At 38.2% G+C, this 21,126-nt stretch overlaps 1 protein-coding gene across 1 annotated transcript; it reads left to right on the forward strand.

The window, feature by feature from the left end:
* The first annotated feature begins 557 nt into the window (after positions 1-557).
* On the forward strand, positions 558-19,737 carry ACTR6 (actin related protein 6). Its single transcript, XM_070410893.1, has 11 exons — positions 558-685; positions 2,143-2,260; positions 3,778-3,846; positions 6,555-6,678; positions 9,411-9,546; positions 9,639-9,695; positions 12,836-12,934; positions 13,029-13,107; positions 14,143-14,314; positions 15,957-16,095; positions 19,043-19,737. The coding sequence occupies exons 1-11, from the start codon at positions 618-620 to the stop codon at positions 19,170-19,172; spliced, it is 1,191 nt and encodes a 396-aa protein (XP_070266994.1). The 5' UTR covers positions 558-617; the 3' UTR covers positions 19,173-19,737.
* Positions 19,738-21,126: the final 1,389 nt, after the last annotated feature.

Consider the following 21,126-nt stretch of genomic DNA (forward strand, 5'->3'; position numbering starts at 1 on the left):
AATTACATATTGTTTTTGTGATTAATCACTATGCTTTAATTATGTTCAATTTGTAACAATGAAAATACATCCTGCATATCAGATATTTACATTACGATTCATAACAGTAGCAAAATTACAGTTATGAAGTAGCAACGAAAGTCATTTTATGGTTGGGGGTCACCACAACATGAGGAACTGTATTAAAGGGTCGTGGCATTAGGAAGGTTGAGAACCACTGTAGAATCTACATTAATTGTCACTGTTTGAACACTCTCCTAACACACACACACACACACACACAGCTGGTTTGCAACAGGGATTAGAAGATGGTTGCATTAGCGAGTCAAACTTTGAAGTAAAAGGACAAATTCGAAGTGGGCGAAAAGCATTTAGCAGCTTCCACTCTTGGATCTCGCCACTACTTTCCCAAATGGGTTAGGGCTAGGCTGGAACGCCCAGTACTGACGCTGGCTAAAGAGCCAATGGCTGGGCTTTCTCCCGCTTCCGGCGTCCTCCGTTGCTAAGGGATACAGGAAGCGCTCCCTTAAGCTCCACCCATGCGAGCCGTAAAGTGCCGGAAGAAAATGTGAGAAGGGTTGGAAAGAGAAAGAAAAGGCATTGTGTTTCGTGCTAAAATGACGACGTTAGTGTTGGATAACGGAGCCTACAACGCCAAAATCGGTTACAGCCATGAGAATGTCTCGTAAGTGTTGAGGAACAAGGCACTTACGCCTGGTAGTTCACATACTGCGCTTCACCTTTGGGACGTCAGTGTAGGGCCCCCGTCCCCGCGCGGCCTTAAGCTGAGCCCCAGGGATGCTCTCATGGGAGCTAGGTGGTTGGGAAGCTTTGAACTGGAACTTAGATTTTAATTTTGGGCTGTGCGGCCCCGGAAGTGGGACGTGTGTTTTGTTTTGTAGCCGGAAATTGCTCTGTAAAAAAGGGTTCCAGAGAAGCGGTTCCTAATTGGGGGAGCGAGGGTGGGGTCCGTATACACAACTCTGCAGGAGTCGGGGGATGGGGGTAGGGTGGGGGGGGGGAGGGGGGCAAATGCGTTTTCTTGGAGACGCGATTGTAGCTTTCTTCAGATCCTCAGAGGGTTTTATGACCTCCCCAAAATGTAAAAACCACGGTCTTAGTAGCTGGAGAATTCGAAAGCTTGTGTCTAAGCCCTTCGAAGTGCTCATTGGCTGACCTGCTCCATTACAGAGTCAATTAAACAAATACTGCCTTAGCATTTATCCAATATATGTGTTGGCATAAAGAATAAACAGATTTGAAGACACGCTTTTCTTCTGTCATTCACAGAAGGGTGTGTTTTTCTTTTCCTCTCCGTTTTCTTTTGAAAGAGGACAATTGAACTGCTCAGGAATGTAAATTGTTAGTCTTCTGGAAAACGTTTAGACCTGTGTATCATTGTTTTTATTCTCTGACTCAGCAGTTCTGTTACCAGTTACCTAAGGAATCAATTAGAGGTGCTTGAGAAGCGTAAAATACAGGATGCTCTGAATTATTTATAGCCACTGTGTGCGGTAGCAAAAATTAAGGAAGGATGCTAAATAATCAAGAATACCAGATATATTAAAATTGTAATACAACCATACGATTGATTACGATGCAGCTTTAAAAAATCATGTATTTAAACATAGAGAAAGACCTGTACTGATAATGGACCTAGTTTGTCTTCCTAAACAGGTTGTACGCTCATGGTGGACACAACCACATTTAAAAGTACCACTTCCTACTTCTGTACCCAAAGCATCTTACTGATGGAAAATTTTGACTTTATGGTAACTTGATTTTATGGCCAGAATTTTGAACTTGTAAACCTTTTACCAGAATTTTATTAAAAATGTATCAATTAAAGCCAGAAAGACCAGGAACTTTACCTAGGTCTCCTGTTATCTGTGTGGTGGTAGGACCAATACCCACCTGTAAGGGTCTCTTGAGGAGTATTTGAGAAAGAAAAAGGGTCCAGTACCTAACCTGGTATGTACTAGAGCCCTTTGGGGGGGAAAAAGGCACTTTTTATTATGTGAAGACAATGAGAAACACTGGTTTTGGATATTTTTCTGGCATGCAGGGTGGTGGTTAAGTAAAAGTATTTATATAAACTACGTATTTAGGGAATAATTATATTATTTGATTCTTTGTTTATAGGGTTATTCCTAACTGTCAGTTCAGGTCAAAAACAGCACGTCTTAAAACTTTTACTGCTAACCAGATAGAAGAAATAAAGGACCCTTCTGGACTCTTCTACATCCTTCCTTTTCAGAAGGTAATTCAATTATATGCCATTTCTAGCATTATAGACCCACATTTAAAGGTAACTTTAAATGTATATCTAAGATTTAAAATGTACATTTAAGAAAATGTATGGAAATATTTTTAGATTTCTAAAAAACGTCATGTAGGTGCTCTCCCTCCTGGGGCATGCCCAGGCCTTCCCCTTCCCTGTCCGTCCCCTTCCCTGTCCCCTTCCCCGTCCCCTTCCTGTTTCTGGCCCAGGCATGTTACCATTAGCTTCCTCACTTCCAAGCTCCGAGGGCCCTTCCTTTACTTCCATAACTTGTTTCCTAAGCCATTACTTCTAGGAATTACTTTTTCTACCTTTGTAATTTACTTAGTAAGTGTTCTTTTACAAAAATAAAAATAAAAAGTGCCATTTAAATTTTCTTTTAAAAAAATGTTTTTATTGATTTTTTTAGAAAGAGAGGAAGGGAGAGGGAAAGAAACTTCAATGTGAGAGCAAAACCTGATCTGCTGCCTTCTGCACGCCCCCTACTGGGGATTGAGCCTGTAACCATGTGCCATGACCAGGAATGGACTGGCAACCTTTTTGTGTGTGTGTGTGTGTGTGTGTCTGTGTCTGTGTGTGTGCACTGGCTGTTGCCCAACCAACTGGGCTACACCGGCCAGGGCTAAGTTTTAAATAAGATCTTATTAAAACCAAAACTTGAAATTAAAGGGTCCTATTAAAATAAATGACCGCCCTGGCTGGTGCGTCTAAGTGGTTACAGCATCGGCCCTCACATTGAAGGGTCTCGGGTTCGATTCTCAGTCAAGAGCGTGTACCTGGATTTCAGATTCTGTCCCCCACCCCAGTTGAGGCGTGTGCAGGAGGAAACTAATCAATGTTTCTCTCTCACTCTCCCCCGCCCTCCCTTGCACTCTCTAAAAATCAATGGAAAAAATATCCTGGGGTGAGGATTAACAAAATAAAAATAAAATAAATGACCATGCCCTGGCTGGGTAGCTCAGTTTGTCAGTATTGTCTCAATATGCCAATGTGGTAGGTTTGATCCCCGGTGAGGGCACATGCAAGAATCAACCAATGAATGCATAAATAAATGGAACAGCAAATCACTGTTTCCTTTTCCCTCTCTCATGTCTCTTTCCCCAAAATAAAAAAAAATAAAAATAAATGAATAAATAACCAACCATAATTTAGTTACTGAATGTGGGTATGGGTACTGAATTTTACTTGTTTGTGTTAAAGCTAAATGAGATGAACACATTAAAGAAAAGCACAGAGAAGCATCCGTACTTATTGTTACATCTTTTGAACCCTTGACACTTTGGTTAGTGTTAATTTGTAGTTTTTTGAACTTTTAAAAGGAGAGAAACATAATTAGTTTGAAATTCAAACATCATTAGACTGGTGAAGGTAACCATAAAGAGATAGAAATCAGCAATTTAGAATATATTAATCTGACTTTTTTAAATTATTCAAATATTTTTTTTTTTGATGGTTCAAATATTTTTGATGATTAAATTTATTTAAAATTTTTTTAGGGTTACTTGGTGAATTGGGATGTTCAAAGACAAGTTTGGGATTACCTTTTTGGAAAAGAAATGTATCAGGTAACAAACTGGAGTATGTATTCAGATTTATTTCCAAGTCTTAATTCAAATGAAAAATTAGTGTTTATATTTTAAGGTTTATAAACTTTTGAATATGCTTCAGATATGTGTTTAAGTCACTTAATATTCTGTGCGTGGCTTTGATTTTCTAAATAATAAGTAAGTGCAAGTGAACAGAATTTCTGTATTGAAGTGAAATATGAGGTTGATAAGAGATAGTCTGTATGAAACTCAAGATTAAAAGTTTACTTCAGATTTCTACTATTATTAGACCAATTCAGTATCTTATTTTTATTTTCACAATAAAATATTTTTGCCTAAATATTTGAATGTGTGAATATTACAATATGAGAAGTTTGTGCTTGTAATGTCTATAGTGTGATTTTAAGTATACAGAAAAATGTTCAAATGTTAATGCTACTTAAGAATGGGTAATAGAGAATTATGTACATATTAAATATCCTCAAGCTTCTCGCCTCTTAACATTTAAAAGCAAAATAACAGTAGCCCCAATGCTTATAGTTATTCATTACTTTTGCATAATTATATTTAAACAATTTGATAGTACCATTTTATTTATTTATTTATTTATTTATTTTATTTTTTATTAAATTTTTATTGTTCAGATTACATTTGTTCCTCTTCCCCCCCCCCATAACTCCCCTCCTTCCAGTTCCCACCCCACCCTCCGCCCTCACTCCCCACCCACTGTCCTCATCCATAGGTGCACGATTTTTGTCCAGTCTCTTCCCGAATCTCCCATTCCCTTTCCCCCCCGAAGAATAGTCAGTCCATTCCCTTTCTATGTCCCTGATTCATTATAATCACCAGTTCATTCTGTACATCAGATTATTTATTCACTTGATTCTTAGATTCACTTGTTGATAGATGCATGTTTGTTGTTCACAATTTGTATCTTTACCTTTTTCTTCTTCCTCTTCTTAAAGGATACCTTTCAGTATTTCGTATAATACTGGTTTAGTGGTGATGAACTCCTTTAGCTTTTCCTTGTCTGTGAAGCTCTTTATCTGACCTTCAATTCTGAATGATAGCTTTGCTGGATAAAGTAATCTTGGTTGTAGGTTCTTGGTATTCAGCACTTTGAATATTTCTTGCCATTCCCTTTTGGCCTGCAAAGTTTCTGTTGAGAAATCAGCTGACAGTCGTATGGGTATTCCCTTGTAGGTAATTGAGTCTCTTTCTCTTGCTGCTTTTAAGATTCTCTCTTTGCCATTTGCTCTTGGCATTTTAATTATGATGTGTCTTGGTGTGGTCCTCTTTGGATTCCTTTTGTTTGGGGTTCTCTGCGCTTCTTGGACCTGTAAGTCCATTTCTTTCACCAGGTGGGGGAAGTTTTCTGCCATTATTTCTTCAAATAGGTTTTCAATATCTTGCTGTCTTTCATCTTCTGGCACCCCTATTATTCTGATGTTGGTACGCTTGAAACTGTCCCAGAGGCTTCTTACACTATCTTCACACTTTCGGATTCTTTTTTCATTTTGCTTTTCCAGTTGGGTGTTTTTTGTCGAATCTTTGGTTTGATTCTTGTGCTCCTCTGGTCTGCTATTGGGTATAATATTCTTTATTTCAGTCCGTGTATGCTTAATTTCTAGTTTCTTTATCGTAGCATCGAGGGTCTCATTAGTTTTCGTGAGGCTCTGCTCAAGTTTATAGCAAGCCCTCAAAATTGCGATTCTTAGCTCCATATCCTCCATTTCTGTCATGTTTTTTTGTCTCCGCATCTTTTATGCTTTCTTGGTGCACCCCCTTGTGGTCTTTGTGCGCAGTCTTGTTCTAGCCAAGCCTTAATTGTTGTAGTTAACACTAGAGGGATTTGACCACCAGGCCGACTGGCTGTAGGAATCAGCTGTGTGGAAAACTTCAGTCCTCTGGGGAGGCGCTAGTCCAGCCTTTGCCTGAGGCGATCGGCAAATGGCTCTGCGCAGGGCTTGGGTGGGGTGGGCTCAACAGGGCTGGGGGAGGGAGCAGCTATGGCTGCTCTCAGTCCGTCTCCAGGGGCTCTGCCTCTCTGTCCCCACAACCGCTGCAAACCTTGGAGGGACCGTAGCCAGACAGTCCCGCTTCTCCCGTTTGAGTCTGGGTCCCTAGAGACTCGCCCGGATCTGTAGCCCAGAGTCTGAGACTCACTCCTGATTGAAAATGACAACCGTGCCCTCAGCCACCAGCCCGCTTTGCGCGTGCACCGCCGCACCACCGTACCTTTAAATTTTCCACACTGCGCCTCCTCTAAGCCTCATAATGCTGTTGTTTTTCCTTCTAGTTGAAGAGTCTCTCCTCAGCCAGCCTTCCTGTGGTTCTGGGTGATGTCCGTTCCGTCTTTTAGTTGTATTTTTGAAGTGGTTGTCCGAGGCAGCAAACTCCGGTGTTTACCTATGCCGCCATCTTGGTTTCTCCGATAGTACCATTTTGTTAATGCTACTATTAAGACAGCTAAAATTGAATAATAGTTAAAATTCTGTTACCAGACTTCCTATGTTCAAAACCTAGGTCACTAACTAGTTATATGAACCTTGGTAATTTATTCAACTCTCTCAGATGCCTCGGTTTACTCACCTGTTAACTGGGTATAATAAGACCTGTCTCCTAAGATTATTGTGAGTTTAAAGTAAGTCTGATTATATATGTGAAATATGTTTATAATTATAACACAAAGTTATGAAACTTTTGGTTTTTTTTTTCTCTTTTAGGTTGATTTTTTAGATACTAATATTATTATCACAGAACCATATTTTAACTTTACTTCTATTCAAGAATCAATGAATGAGATCCTATTTGAAGAATACCAGTTCCAAGCAGTATTAAGAGTAAATGGTGAGTTAATGTTTTGGTTGGAATTGAGTTATGTGAATATGGATATGAATAGGGTAAATGAACACTTAACACTACGGTGTCGGGTGAATTTCCCGCCAAAATATAAGATGGCGGTTCGCATACGCAGGTAGGTATCTTTGTGAACGGCAAACAAACAGATATTTGGTAATACGCAGTTACAATCGGCCCGAGTTTACACGTTTCCCGCACTCCACCGCAAATCTATATGAACGGAGTTAAGACGGCTCCCGCGGAGTACGCGCAATTCACGCGAGCCGACTTAACTTGTTTCCCGCAATCCAAGTGTTAAAATCCAAGAATATGCTCTGGCTGGTTTGGCTCAGTGGATAGAGCGTCGGCCTGCAGACTGAAGGGTCCTGGGTTCAGTTCTGGTCAAAGGTATGTACCTTGGTTGCGAGCACATCTCCTGTGGCGGGTGTGCAGGAGGCAGCTGATCAATGTTTCTCTCTCATCGATGTTTCTAATTCTCTATCCCTCTCCCTTCCTCTCTGTAAAAAAAATCAATAAAATATATTTTTTAAAAATCCAAGAATATTCTTTTAGATTTGAAAGAAATAAAACATGGAATTTAAAAACTAGATGGACCCTTAGAGATTAGTTAGTCAGACTTCTCTCATTTTATCTTTTTACTCATATAATATTTCACCCTAATGAAGTTACTAGCCACATATGTCTAATCTCTGAAATATTATTATTTCTGAGGTAGTTATCTTTTCTGTTACAGATATGCTTGCTATTATAATTGATTGAAAAAATGTTAATAGTCAGACTGCCAACATAGGATCTATCAATATCATCCAGGAGTAAATTTATTAAAGGTTAGAATTACATTACATGGCTGTACAATGAACGTACTAAGATATTTAGCTTTCAGAATTAAAGTCTGTATAAAGGAACAATCTATATATATAAAAGCCTAAACGACCGAATGACGGGTCGACCAGTTGCTATGATGTGCACTGACCACCAGGGGTCAGACGCTCAACGCAGGAGCTGCCCCCTGGTGGTCAGTGTGCTCCCATAGCGGGAGCGCTGCTCAACTGACCAACCAGTCCTGGCGGCCCAGCAGCCCGGTGGCAGCCACTCACTCCCTCAGTAGTCCTGCAGGTCTAATCTCCAGAGAACGGGCCAGGCACAATCCTGACAGCGCCGCTGGCCTCCTGGAAGTCAGCCTCAGGCACCTCGGCCACTTCCCCTCCCTAGGCGCTCTACAAGGAAGAAACAATGTAAAAGTGGCCGCCAGATGGCTCCCAACAACCAGTGCAAACATCAGTGGGATGGATCTGGATCACGGGCTGGCAAGGGTGTCCCACCACTTCCTGGTGCCCCCAAGCCCCCCTCAGGTTGGGTGCTAGACGCAGGATTCATGGCTGGCGAGTGCTGCTGTGGCGGCGCCAGCCTCTCCTGATTGGGACTGACTGGGCGTGAGCCCATGGCAGGCGCAGCGGGGGCCGGGATGAATGGGAGTGACAGGCAGGAGAAGCAGGCCGCATTGTTCTACGATTTCGGCCTGATCCCTGCAGGCTACCCCTGAGGGACCCCACCCATGCAAGAATTCGTGCACCAGGCCTCTAGTGTGTGTGTGTGTGTGTGTGTGTAAGGCTAAAAGCCTTAGCAACTGTTATGACCGAACGATGGGAATGACCAGTCGACCAGTCGCTATGATGTGCATTGACCACCAGGGGGCAGACACTCAATGCAGGAGCTATCCCCTGGTGGTCAGTGCTCTTCCATAGGGAGCTGGGCTCACAGCTGGTGAGCTCAGTTGCAGCAATAGGAGCCTCTCCCAACTGCGTGGTAATGCTACCAAGCAGTGGCAGCGGCAGGTGCAGCCGGCCTGGATAAGCACAAGCAGTGCAGCATCCGCCCCGGCTCAGGCTCCGCCCTGGCCGCCTGCTGCTTGGCGCACTGCTACATCCTCTGAGGGATCCCGGATTGCAAGAGGGTGCAAGCCAGGCTGAGGGACATCCTCCCCTCCCCCTTGTGCACAAATCCATGCACCGGGCCTCTAGGACTAAGAGCAGAATTCTGGTTAAGAGCAGAATCTCTAGAACAGTGTTCTCAACAAAGGTGATTTTGCTCCTCAGGGGACTTTTGGCAGTGTCTGGAGACATTTTTGGTTGTCACAACTGGGAAAATGCTACTAGCATCTAGTGGGTAGAGGACACAGATGCTGCTGAACATCTTACAATGCACAGGACAGCCCTAACAGCAAGGAATTATCTAGCCCAAAATGTCAATATTTTCAAGGTTGAGAAGCTGCTTTAAAGTCACACTGTGTAGGTTTGAATCCTGGCTCTGGTTGGTTCTAATTGTATGACTCTGGGCCATTATTTAACTTCTGTGTGCTGCAGTTTCTGTAAAACGGGATTGTTGTGAGATTTAAAGCACACATACTCAATGGGGTTTAGTATAGTGTCCAACATGTAATGAATGCTCAGTAAAATTATCTGTTGTCAAAATAATATAAGCTGTGAAATGAAAATTGACCTTTAAAAATTGATCCCAAATTTATATTTACCACAAAAAAGTGGTATTTGAAAGTTTAAACACTATAAGGAACTTTTGACAGAGTTATGAATATAGTAATAAATTAACATTTTCTTATAAACAAAAGAAAACATTTGTCTTTGCCTTAGTTTCTACCTTTCTTTATTGCTTTAAAATAATTATAATGTTTCTTTTTCTCTCTACCTTTTTTTTTTTAATAGCTGGGGCTCTCAGTGCACATAGGTATTTCCGAGATAACCCCTCCGAATTATGCTGTATCATTGTTGATAGTGGGTACTCCTTTACACATATAGTTCCTTATTGTAGAAGTAAAAAGAAAAAAGAAGCAATTATTCGGTGAGTTGCATTTCATTTTTATGTTTTTTTTTTAGAAATAAAACTGAAAAATGTGTATTAAACTGATCCAAATTTCCATTCTCCCTTTTTAGGATAAATGTAGGAGGGAAACTTCTAACCAATCATCTAAAGGAGATCATATCTTATAGGTAATACTCAACTTTTATTCTTTGGGAGGATGGGATGCTGGCAATGAAGTTTTCCAAGCAACTTAAAATTATTCTTTACCTGTAGTTGTAACATCAGGTGGCATTTCTATATGATTAGTGCTTAAAAAGCTATATCACATATATAAATAATAACGATGTTTAAATCGAAAAGCTTTCTAGCATTTAAAATGGTAATGTCCACTAAAAAAGACATTCCCAAATTCTACAGAATTTAATATATTAATATTTTAAAATGATAAATGTTATACATGTGCATTGTAAAACAAATTTAAAAAGTGTATAAGGAGACTGGCTGGCGTGGCTGAGTGGTTGATCATCGACCTATGAACCAGGAGGTCACAGTTCAATTCCTGGTCAGGGCACATGCTGCCTTGTGGGCTCGATCCCCAGTGTGGGGCCTGCGGGAGGCAGCCGAACAATGATTGTCTCTCATCATTGATGTTTCTATCTCTTCCTCTCTGAAGTCAATAAAAATATACTTAAAAAAACAATAAAACTAAGATAAACATAAAACTGAAACAAATATGACAGTAGTATTTTCTTTATTAACTATGGGCGCTTACTAACCCATACGAAAGCTACCCTTAGTTAGGTAATTCTCAGAAAACAAATAGTCAGTGGCACAGATAGGTGATCACTAGAGAGTTACATGCAAAGGATATATATGGATAATTCTCAGACATAAAAAAATGTTAAACTCCTGTAGAAATGAAAGATTTAATTCAAATCCTTCTCAGTTATTTGTTGAGGAGCTGGGGATACATTAGTTAACAAAATAGACAAGAACTCCTCTTCCTCATGGCACTTCTTGGTAGAGAAAATGCACATTAAAATACCATTTAACAATTCACATTTATGGAACTTTTTCAAAAGATGATGTAGATTTGTGATATGGGCACTCTTTATTTGCTGCTGATCGGAGCACAACTTGAAATAACTTTTCTGGTAAATAATTTGGCAGTATACCAAGAGACTAAGTATTTTATATTCTGCATTTTAGAGTATGAATAAATAATCATAATAATCAGAGATACAGATAAAAGTACTATATTTCATTACTCCTGAGTTGTATTTTTTTTTACATTTTAACTTTGAAATTGAGATGAATCTTCCAATCATTGGTACCTTAGAATTGTCAAAGTTTAATTAGCATTTTTTTTCTTTTCATTGGTACATTTGTGCATCTTGGAGAAGGTGAATATGGTGTAATGACTATGTTGTTAAAACAAAAGCAAAAAGATAGAAGCAATAATAATAATAATTATTTTTAAAACATATTTTTATTGATTTCAGAGGGGAAGGGAGAGGGAGCAAGAGATAAAAACATCAATGATGAGAGAGAATTATTGGTTGGCTGCCTCCTGCACATCTTCTACTGGGACTGGAATCAAACCTGGGACCCTTCAGTCCGCTGGCTGACACTATACCCACTGAGTCAAACTGGCTGGGACAGAAGCAAAAATTATTTATTGAGTACAGGGACTATGCTAAACACTTTATATATATGATTAGAATGATAAACTTACAGCTATGTTAAATTGGCGATATTACCTTTTTAGAGTTGAAGAGTTGTAGTCCCAAAAAGATAAAGTAACTTGGCTACTAATTTGGGATTAAACCTAAGTCTCTGGCTCCCAAGTCCATGTTTATAAACACACAGGTATCTTTCCTCCCTGATCTAAACTTCCAACATTAGGAACATTGACAAATACATTTTAACAGATCCCTCTGACTGAATATTTTAGGGCAGTAAGAAATAATTTTTGAAGAGTATGTAATAGCATAAGAAAATGTTCATGAGATAATGTTTAATCTAAAACATAAAAAGTAAACATGTAGCCGAAACCGGTTTGGCTCAGTGGATAGAGCGTCGGCCTGCGGACTGAAGGGTCCCAGGTTCGATTCCGGTCAAGGGCATGTACCTGGGTTGTGGGCACATCCCCAGTGGGAGATGTGCAGGAGGCAGCTGGTCGATGTTTCTCTCTCATCGATGTTTCTAACTCTCTCTCTCTCTCTCCCTTCCTCTCTGTAAAAAATCAATAAAATATATTTAAAAAAAAAAAAAAAAAAAAAAAAAAAAAAAAAAAAGTAAACATGTATATAATCTATGTACACAGAAAAATATTCAAAGGAAGTAACCTTATATTCTTGTTTTTTACAAATCTTTATACATTAAACCTGTGGGGTTTTTTTTATTTACTCATCAAATATTTATTAAGGATCCACTACATGCCAGGTACTGTGTGCTGACTCACAATACTTTTGTAATCAGAAAAGAAAGTGCAAAGAGTTAAAAGCAAGATTCTATTCAGAACGGTTGGAGGAAAAAGTTTGCTCTTTAATTGGGTAAACCTTACCCCTTAACATGTTTTCAGTTTCCTTCTTTAAACTGGACTTACATTTGCCTTTGGAGGGATAATGTGGAGATAAAATGAATAATGGAAATAGGATGGGGCTGGGTGGAGGTGGGCAAAGGAGGGGAAAATGGGGGACATCTGCAAGTGTCAACAATACAAGTTTTAAATAAAAAATAATAATAATGGAAATAAATATTTCATAAAGTTACAAATATTTTACACATTCAAGAATTTACGATTTTAAAAAATTAGTTACCTGAAAATTTAATTCCAGAAAAAAATATTTTAAATGATCATTATAAGTTATATTTAAATCTTTTCCATGTCATTTTTTAAATATTTTTTTTTTGCCGAAACTGGTTTGGCTCAGTGGATAGAGCGTCGGCCTGCGGACTGAAAGGTCCCAGGTTCGATTCCGGTCAAGGGCATGTACCTGGGTTTCGGGCACATCCCCAGTAGGAGATGTGCAAGAGGCAGCTGATCGATGTTTCTAACTCTCTATCTCCCTTCCTCTTTGTAAAAAATCAATAAAATATATTTTTAAAAAAATGTTTTTGAGAGAGAAAGGGAGAGAGAGAAAGAGAACATCTATTGGCTGCTTCCTGCACCTCTCCCCCTGGGGTTCTAGCTCACCCCCCTGGCATGTGCCCTGATCAGGGATGGAACCGAACCGATGACCTTTCGGTGCACAGGACATTGCTCAACCAACTGAGCCATACCAGCTGGGGCTCTTTTCCATTTAAAATTTTTATTTCTTTTTAGGCAGTTACATGTTATGGATGAAACACACGTGATTAATCAAGTGAAAGAAGATGTATGCTATGTGTCTCAGGATTTTTATAGAGATATGGATATTGCCAAGTATGTATAATGGTAATCTAAGAATTGGGAAGTTGATTCTTGGGAATGTTATACATAGTTAAAATATTTCATAAGTCTCTATTTTGTTTTCCAGGTTGAAAGGAGAAGAAAATACAGTAATGATAGACTATGTTTTGCCTGACTTTAGTACAATTAAAAAGGGCTTTTGTAAGGTAATTTGAAAAATCCTCATTATATTTCTTCAAGTGACCACCTCAGTCAGATTTGAAAAGCATCCAGCTGGGATTAGTGGAGTCTTAACAGAAATGTTGATTGGCTGCCTTCCTGGTGGCCATTTTTCCAGGCACAAGTGCATAAATGATTAATAAGTGTCTCACTAAAGTTATTTAGAAAAAGAACTGTCAGCTGAATGACAGATCTGGAGATAAACAGAAATTGGTTATTTGCCTATTGTGAATATTGATACAGTTGACCCAGGACTGAATTATTGGTATTTCTTTTTATATATTTTAAGTATTTTTATATTTATATAAAGGATTAGGATATACTCTATTATGGGAGGCAAATTGCATATATGAGTCAAATGAAGTGAATGTCTATAACTGAATTTAGAAAAGCTGATGATTCTTAGTAAAATTGAGAGGGAATATTATTTTAATGATGTAGAATGTTGTAGAAGGAGGTTTTTTTTTTTTTCCTAGTCCCTCAGGAACACAGCTCAAAGAAAATAACGAGAATGTCAGTGGTAATGCCCATATATTTGCTTAAGTCATTTGAAAACAGATTTTTTAAATGGAGATTGAATAAATAATAAATGTAAAGATGTAGGCTTTTTGCACAAGGGAAAGGGAATATCCTAATAGAATGAACCACAGTGTTCAAGAAGCAATAGTGGAGTGAAAGTAGATAACGGAAGAAACATAAGACAATAAGTGTTTTCTGTTGAGAGTATGTTCTCTGGAAATGGCAGTCAGTCTACTATTATAAGTACTTTATGAAGTTTCCCCTCATCTGTTCCTTTCTTTCTGTTTTAAAATGTGTGGAATAAAGCCAGATTATCTTTGGGGTAATAGCTATGTTAGGGTCACTATTTTTTTGTGTAGTTTAGGCAACAGGAGAGAAAACTACTAACTTTTGAGAACCGGAAACTTCCAAGAACATGTTAATATATTAGTATTACATATTACTAAATGTTATTCGTCGTGTGATCTAGATAATGTGGTAAACATTTTATCTTTTACTTTAAGCCAAGGGAAGAGATGGTGCTAAGTGGAAAATATAAATCTGGGGAACAAATTCTTCGTCTGGCCAATGAAAGATTTGCTGTACCAGAAATACTCTTTAATCCTTCTGATATAGGAATTCAAGAAATGGGAATTCCAGAAGCTATTGTCTATTCAATTCAGAACTTACCTGAAGGTACATAGTTAAAATACTGAGTAGTAATGATATTTTTACAAAACCTTATGTGAACTCGAGAAGTCATCTGTTCCTTCTAAATAATTTTAGGAAATAGCAAGTCTTTTATTTGTAGAGATTTCCAGATCCAATAACATACTTGAATAATTCTTTATTGGTCCCAGATTATACATCTCATATGGGAAAAAGTCATTATTGTACACTTAAAGTTGAAGAAATTCTCCAGGAGTATTAAATTATCATATTTACTGTAGAAAAAGTTTTAATTTAACCCACCTTTGCACAGAACATGACTTTATAACTTAGCACCTTAATGAATAGTTTTCAGCTGTTGGTAGGATTGGTTTATTCTTTCTGTTATATTTGGATTGATATAATTTTAATGAGATTGAAGTATGATACTTCGGAGTGAAGTCTGGGTTCTCCAGAAGCATGATTTAACTAATATTCTCGAGTGTTAAAGTACTTTTATATCTTGAAAATGTCTTCCTAGTTCATAAGGAACACTAGGCATTGGAGAAAACCTAGTATATGCAACATCCTATCCTTCTGATATATTAAAAAAAGGAAAAATGAAAAAGAAAGTCAGTAATTCCAACACCTTAATGTATTTTCATATTAATAACTATTTTCATATTAATATTTCATATTAATTTCATACTTCATATAAAGTTACAGTCATGAGGTATGCAACATTTTATACTATACTCCTTTAATGTCATGCCAGGAGACTCGGTGTCAATATATACTCATTCCTTGTTTTGCGCCGGTACTCAGTATTGTAATTTAAAAGTATATATATATTTTTATTGATTTCAGAGAGGAAGGGAGGGGGAGAGAGAGATAGAAACATCCATGATGAGAGAGAATCATCGATGGCCTGCCTCCTGCACACCTTCCACTGGGGATCGAGCCCGCAACCAGGGCATGTGCCCCTCACCGGAATCAAACCTGGGACCATTCAGTCCGCAGGCTGACGCTCTATCCACTGAGCCAAACTGGCAAGGGTTCAGTATTGTAATTCTTGATAAATTTCCCTGGGGTGCTGCATAGGCTTTTAATACTGGCTGACCATATGGCACTTAATGTTTGCCATCCTATAACTTTAATGAGTGCGAAACAAAATCCTTTCTTTAAATATTATTATAGATTATGAGTATTTTTCACTATTAAGTATTGCACATACTTAAATATCTGTCTCAGTGAGATAGCATGAAGTTAAAATGTCATGAAGGACCTCCTTTTCATCTTTCACTAGCTCAGTCTCAACCTACACAAAGATCCCTTCCATTTTAGGGAAGAACAATTATAATTATCAAATGTCTGCTAGTAGAATGTTACTGATATATATATAATGTTTAGCTTATAGTAAGTAGCCCATAGTTCAATCCCTTACCTTAGTCTTTGTTCAATATCTAGAGGTCATATTTCTGTTTAATATATCTATTTATCTGTAATATCATTATAAAATCTCAGAAATTATAACTTATATGGTTATAAAAATATTATATGGTTTCCCAACCAGTACCTATAATCCCCAATTGCTTTTACCTAAGCCCTCATCCTTTTTATTCCATAAAGATAGGTAAACAGATTTTCTAATGTCTTTTTTCTCTCCATTCTCCCTTTTTTTCTTTTACAGAAATGCAGCCGCATTTTTTTAGGAACATTGTTTTGACAGGAGGAAATTCCCTTTTCCCAGGATTTAGGGATCGGGTTTACTCAGAAGTTCGATGTCTCACTCCAACAGATTATGATGTTTCTGTTGTGCTGCCTGAAAAGTAAGTGTTGGCTCATATAGACACAAAACATGGCAGACTGTAGATCAAGTGGACTGGATAAAGCAGACTTGAGTTTAAAACCTGGTTCTTCCTTGTTGGCAGGTTTATTTCACCTTTGGGATCCTCATTTTCCTTTACTCAAAAATTGAAGTGATAGCCCTGGCTGGTGCAGTGGTTAGAGCATTGGCCCGCACACTGAGGGGTCTCGGGTTCAATTCCTGGTCAAAGGGACGTACCTGGGTTGCGGGTTCACTCCCCCCCGGCCCCCTACCGGTTGGAGCTCATTTGAGAGGCAACCAATCAATATGTTTCTCTCTTTCTCTCTCTCCCTCCCCTCTCTCCTTCTCCCTCGCCCTCTCCCCACCCCCTTTCTTCCATGCTCTCTGAGAAAAACAGTGAAAAACATATCCTCAGGTGAGGATTAACAACAACAACAACAATTGAAGTGACAAACCTTCCATTTTAGTAGTTTCAGTCTTATGTAGTATGTTAAGTGCCCACCATACTGATTAGAACATGATGGGCACTTGGTTAATATGAGATCACTTCCCTGTAGTAAGTCAGTCTTCTTTCCTAAGAGTTTTCATAGGCAAAGCAATTAGGTTATTATCTGTTTGAGTTATCTGAGGTGTGTCATTTCCTGAGAGTTTCTATTAAGTATAGAAATTTAAGAATTTACCCATTGAGATAAGTTATGTCCATTCATAAGTTGTTTTGGAATGTTTTAAGATAATTTAAAATATTTTAAATTAACTTTTAAATGTGATTAGTTTTTGTTAAATTCAAAACTGTTTTATATATATTCCCCTACCCTGTTTTGTGAGAAAAAGCAGATATCATTTCTACTTTATTGGTAAAAAAATTAAGGCAGAATTTTAGAGCTCTAAGGAAGGCTTACACATCATCCTGTCCAATGTTCTTACTTTGTAAATAAAGAAGCAAGGACTCATAAGTTGGCAAAGGCTTTACGGCGATTTGATAGCAGTGACCAAATCAAAACCCAGTTCTCTTCACCTTGAGGCAGGAGCTCTTACAAAATATACGTCTAATAATTGCTCCCTCCCAAGTTTTAAGTGGCAGAGACCCCACATACCTGACTTAATTTTAGAGTTTTGTTTTAAAGCTAAAGTAGAAATTTTCAAAACCTATAGCAGGCCCTCATCTGATTACTTACTTCATAGCTATCAGGTAGAAGAATAAACTACCATTAGATATTGAAATGATTTTTATCATCATTGATATTTATATACTCTTTTTAGAGTATGAAGCGTACTGGATTTTATTTGTTTGTTTTAATCCTCTCCCTAGAGTATGCATATTGATCTTAGAGGGGGAATGAGAGAGAGAGAAACATTGATGTGAGAGAGAACACCACTTGATTGCCTTTCATACGTGACCTGCCCAGGGATTGAACTCACCATGTAGTTATGAGCCCTGACCGGGAATTGAACCCAAAACCTTTTGGTATATGGGACAATGCTCCAATCAACTGAGCCACACTGGCCAAGTTTTATCCTGCATTTTGTTTATTTTATATATTCTTATTGATTTCAGAGAGGAAGGGAGAGGTAGAGAGAGAGAGGAACATCAATGAGAGAGAATCATTGATTGGCTGTCTCCTGCATGCCCCCTATTGGGGATTAAGCCTGCAACCTGGGCATGTGTCCTTGACCAGAATCGAACCCAGGACCCTTCAGTCCGCAGGCTATATCTGCTGAACCAAACCGGCCAGGTCTTATCCTGCATTTTAAATTTAAGTTGTGTACACATTACAGGCTAAGGGATGCACAGAAGTAGTTTTATTCTTTATTCATCAAATCTTTATTGCACACCTACTCGTGTGTGTGTGTGTGTGTGTGTGTGTGTGTGTGTGTGTATTCCTCTCCCCCCAAGATTAAGAAATGCAATAAGGTCCTAGCCAGTTTGGCTCTGTGGATAGAGTGTCGGCCTGTGGACTGAAGGGTCCCAGGTTCAATTCAGGTCAAGGGCATGTACCTTGGTTGCGGGCACATCCCCAGTAGGAGGTGTGCAGGAGGCAGCTGATTGATGTTTCTCATCGATGTTTCTAACTCTCTATCCCTCTCCCTTCCTATCTGTAAAAAATGAATAAAATATATTTTTAAAAAAAGAAATGGCAATAAGTACAATAAGGAAAACATTAACTTTTTTCTTTCTCATTTTTTAGATTTAAAATTGAATTGGGGATAGTGGAACAGTAGAAATAGAATTGCATTATGACACAAAATATATAACCTTGCTTGTAAATAAAGCCAAACTAAATGTTTAACATGCTTTAGTTTTACTTCCTGTCCATGTCCTACCATGTAACTCTTTATCTTGCACTATGTTTTCTAAATGTTTCATTTATTAGAGGCAACAGAGTATAGCAGCAAAAGCACAGACTGTGTGATAACAGTTCCAGTTAAATCTAGTTCCAGACTTAATCTCTCTGGCCCTTATTTTCCAGACTTATAAAATGGGCCTTATAATAACTATATTGCTGTGTGATGACATATCTTTGCTGCATACTAGTACAGAAGTTAGACTCAGTTATGACAGTGTTTTTCATTTTATGCATTTTTAATCTTTTGCTTGTATTCTTTTTTATTATTAGAACTAGAGACCTGATGCACGAAATACATGCAAGGGGCTCGGCCCTCACAGCCACGGCTTTGTCTGGAAGGTCTTTCGGCTGTCTAGTCTAATTAGCATATTACACTTTTATTATTATAGATAGATTCAGGGCACAGGGAAAAAAAATCAAAAGAATAACTATTTGTAATGTTGATAAAGATCCTTTCTTTCTGAGTTTGCTTTAGTCCTATGAAGTTTATGATTATTTTTATACTTTAAATGACTTTCTGCTACATTTTAGTGACTAATTAATGTTTTTGCCTTTTAGTTTTATAAGATCATCTGGATTCATTTCTGTTACCTTTATTTTTAGCCCTATTACTTATGCCTGGGAAGGAGGAAAATTGATATCAGAGAATGATGATTTTGAAGATATGGTGGTAACAAGAGAAGATTATGAAGAAAATGGACATAGCGTCTGTGAAGAGAAATTTGATATTTAAGTAACATTTCAGAAAGTTTTGACTGGTTCTGACAAAGGTTTAATTTAAACGTTCTTTTTAAAGGTTAAGGATCTGTGCTACCTTTTAAGAGAAAGACTTGAACTTATGTAAATACTTTGATCTAGGGGTAATTTTCAAAGGTTTCTCAGCTTGGTTACTAAGTGAACTGTAACTCAGCCCATATTTTCATTTAGGAGCTACATTACCATAAACAATGCTTATGCTGTTTCTGAGAGTACATTATCTCTTATTAGAAGATGAAAGAGTGAATGCATTTTAGATTTAATTCTTTATAGTTGAAAGCAGAGACTTAACTGTCTCGCTGGTCAGTTTTCCTCAGGAGGTAGTTTTGTGTGACTGTGTCTAGGAATTGGCCAAAGTGTTTTCAGTCTGGTAGGATTTCTCTTTTTAGAACAAGTATTTTACTTTAAATTTGTCATTCTTATTTGTATATACTAAAGTTGTAAAGACCATTCTTCTGTGTGTTTAATGTTTATTTTTTACTTAGAGTAAGTTTGAAAATGTGGAGACTAAAGCCAGTTTACTAAAGTGTTTTTGGTCACTACTGTGTTGGCAGAAGTGTATTCACTCATAAAAATACTGCACCATTTTGGGGGATTAAAGTAAATTTGAAGTTAACTTGGGGCTAAGGTGTTAAAGGCCATAGCTTTCCAATTGAAAGGAACAGCTTACAGTGACATTAATGAATGGGTCAGGTAAGCTTCTTTGATGGCAAACAGTAGGAACTCACTAGAGCGATCCTAAGTGAAACAACATTTATCAGCAGGGCAGAGGACAGCTCAGAAAATCTAGGAAAAAGCTGGACCAACAGCCCTAAGAATAAAAACCAGATAACCTTAGGCATCTAGATTATAGAAACTAAGAGACAATTCTTACAGAGCCCTGCCATCAAAATATCTCAGCTTCTGTATTTTCTGTCTTTGGCCTGTGCTCATAAATCAAATTCCTACCAGTCTCTTTTCCCAACTTGGGATCATGCGCCTGCCCCATGGCTTCAGGGACTTTGACAGTCCCACTAAGACAGCCTAGAGCAGTGGTCGGCAAACTCAGTCAGCAGAGCCAAACATCAGCAGTACAATGATTGAAATTTCTTTTGAGAGCCAAATTTTTTAAACTTAAACTATATAGGTAGGTACATTGCTATTAACTTAATTAGGGTACTCCTAAGGCTTAGAAAGAGCCATACTCAAGGGGCCAAAGAGCCGCAGTTTGCCGACCACGGGCCTAGAGTAAACAAAGGAAGTTTCCCATAGGAAAATTAAGGTGAAGAGACTGGTGCTGGGCAGGGTGAAAGAGCTGTGTACTAACTACAATTACATATTGGATCATATTGGCGTAAGGCCAGGTGAGTCCTTCCTAGACCTAGGCTGGTTATCATTATAGAGTTTGAAGATACCCAGTTACTAACATACAATTTGTGGACATTGTAGGAAAAAGATGCTGGTGGCATAAAAAAAGTTTTTGCAACCATACAGTTGAACAGTGCTAGAATTTCAAGGTAATGTGGTTGGAGGTAAAAAGATAAGCCCCATTTAAAGGGCTTTTCTTGACTTGTCAGGATCTCATCTTGGTCAGGTAGAATGCTGTCATTACCAGCCAGGTGTTTTTGCTGTGAGGAACTGGGCATTCCTCAAGGCTGCATTCCTAAAACATGCCCTCACCTGAAGTCTTCTGTTATATTCTACCGAGGATGATGCATATGCGTTCATATCCTTACTACAGTAGACTGGAATTTCTGTATACAGTGTACCAGTAGGTCTCATAATGCTTTTTTGAGACCATAAAAATTCATTTCTTAAATTAATGAACATGGAGCCTAATCCTTTATCTGTAGCATCAAAGCTCCCATGCATTTCAACACCTGCCTTATTTTGAAAACTTTATTGCTAGAGGTAATGTTTTAATATTATACAATAAGTTGACTTCAAAGAGA

The sequence above is a fragment of the Myotis yumanensis genome, unplaced genomic scaffold (assembly GCF_028538775.1).
Source record: "Myotis yumanensis isolate MYYU_CA2020_CCGP unplaced genomic scaffold, mMyoYum1.0.hap1 SCAF_3, whole genome shotgun sequence".
Classification (NCBI taxonomy): domain Eukaryota; kingdom Metazoa; phylum Chordata; class Mammalia; order Chiroptera; family Vespertilionidae; genus Myotis; species Myotis yumanensis.

What these genes read in the sequence shown, in the direction of transcription:
- ACTR6 (XM_070410893.1), top strand. Translation starts at nt 618, where the DNA reads ATGACGACGTTAGTGTTGGATAACGGAGCCTACAACGCCAAAATCGGT. An exon ending in AGAGATATGGATATTGCCAA is followed by an intron (nt 12,935 to 13,028) that starts GTATGTATAATG and finishes TTTGTTTTCCAG; the next exon opens with GTTGAAAGGAGAAGAAAATA. An exon ending in TTAAAAAGGGCTTTTGTAAG is followed by an intron (nt 13,108 to 14,142) that starts GTAATTTGAAAA and finishes TTTTACTTTAAG; the next exon opens with CCAAGGGAAGAGATGGTGCT.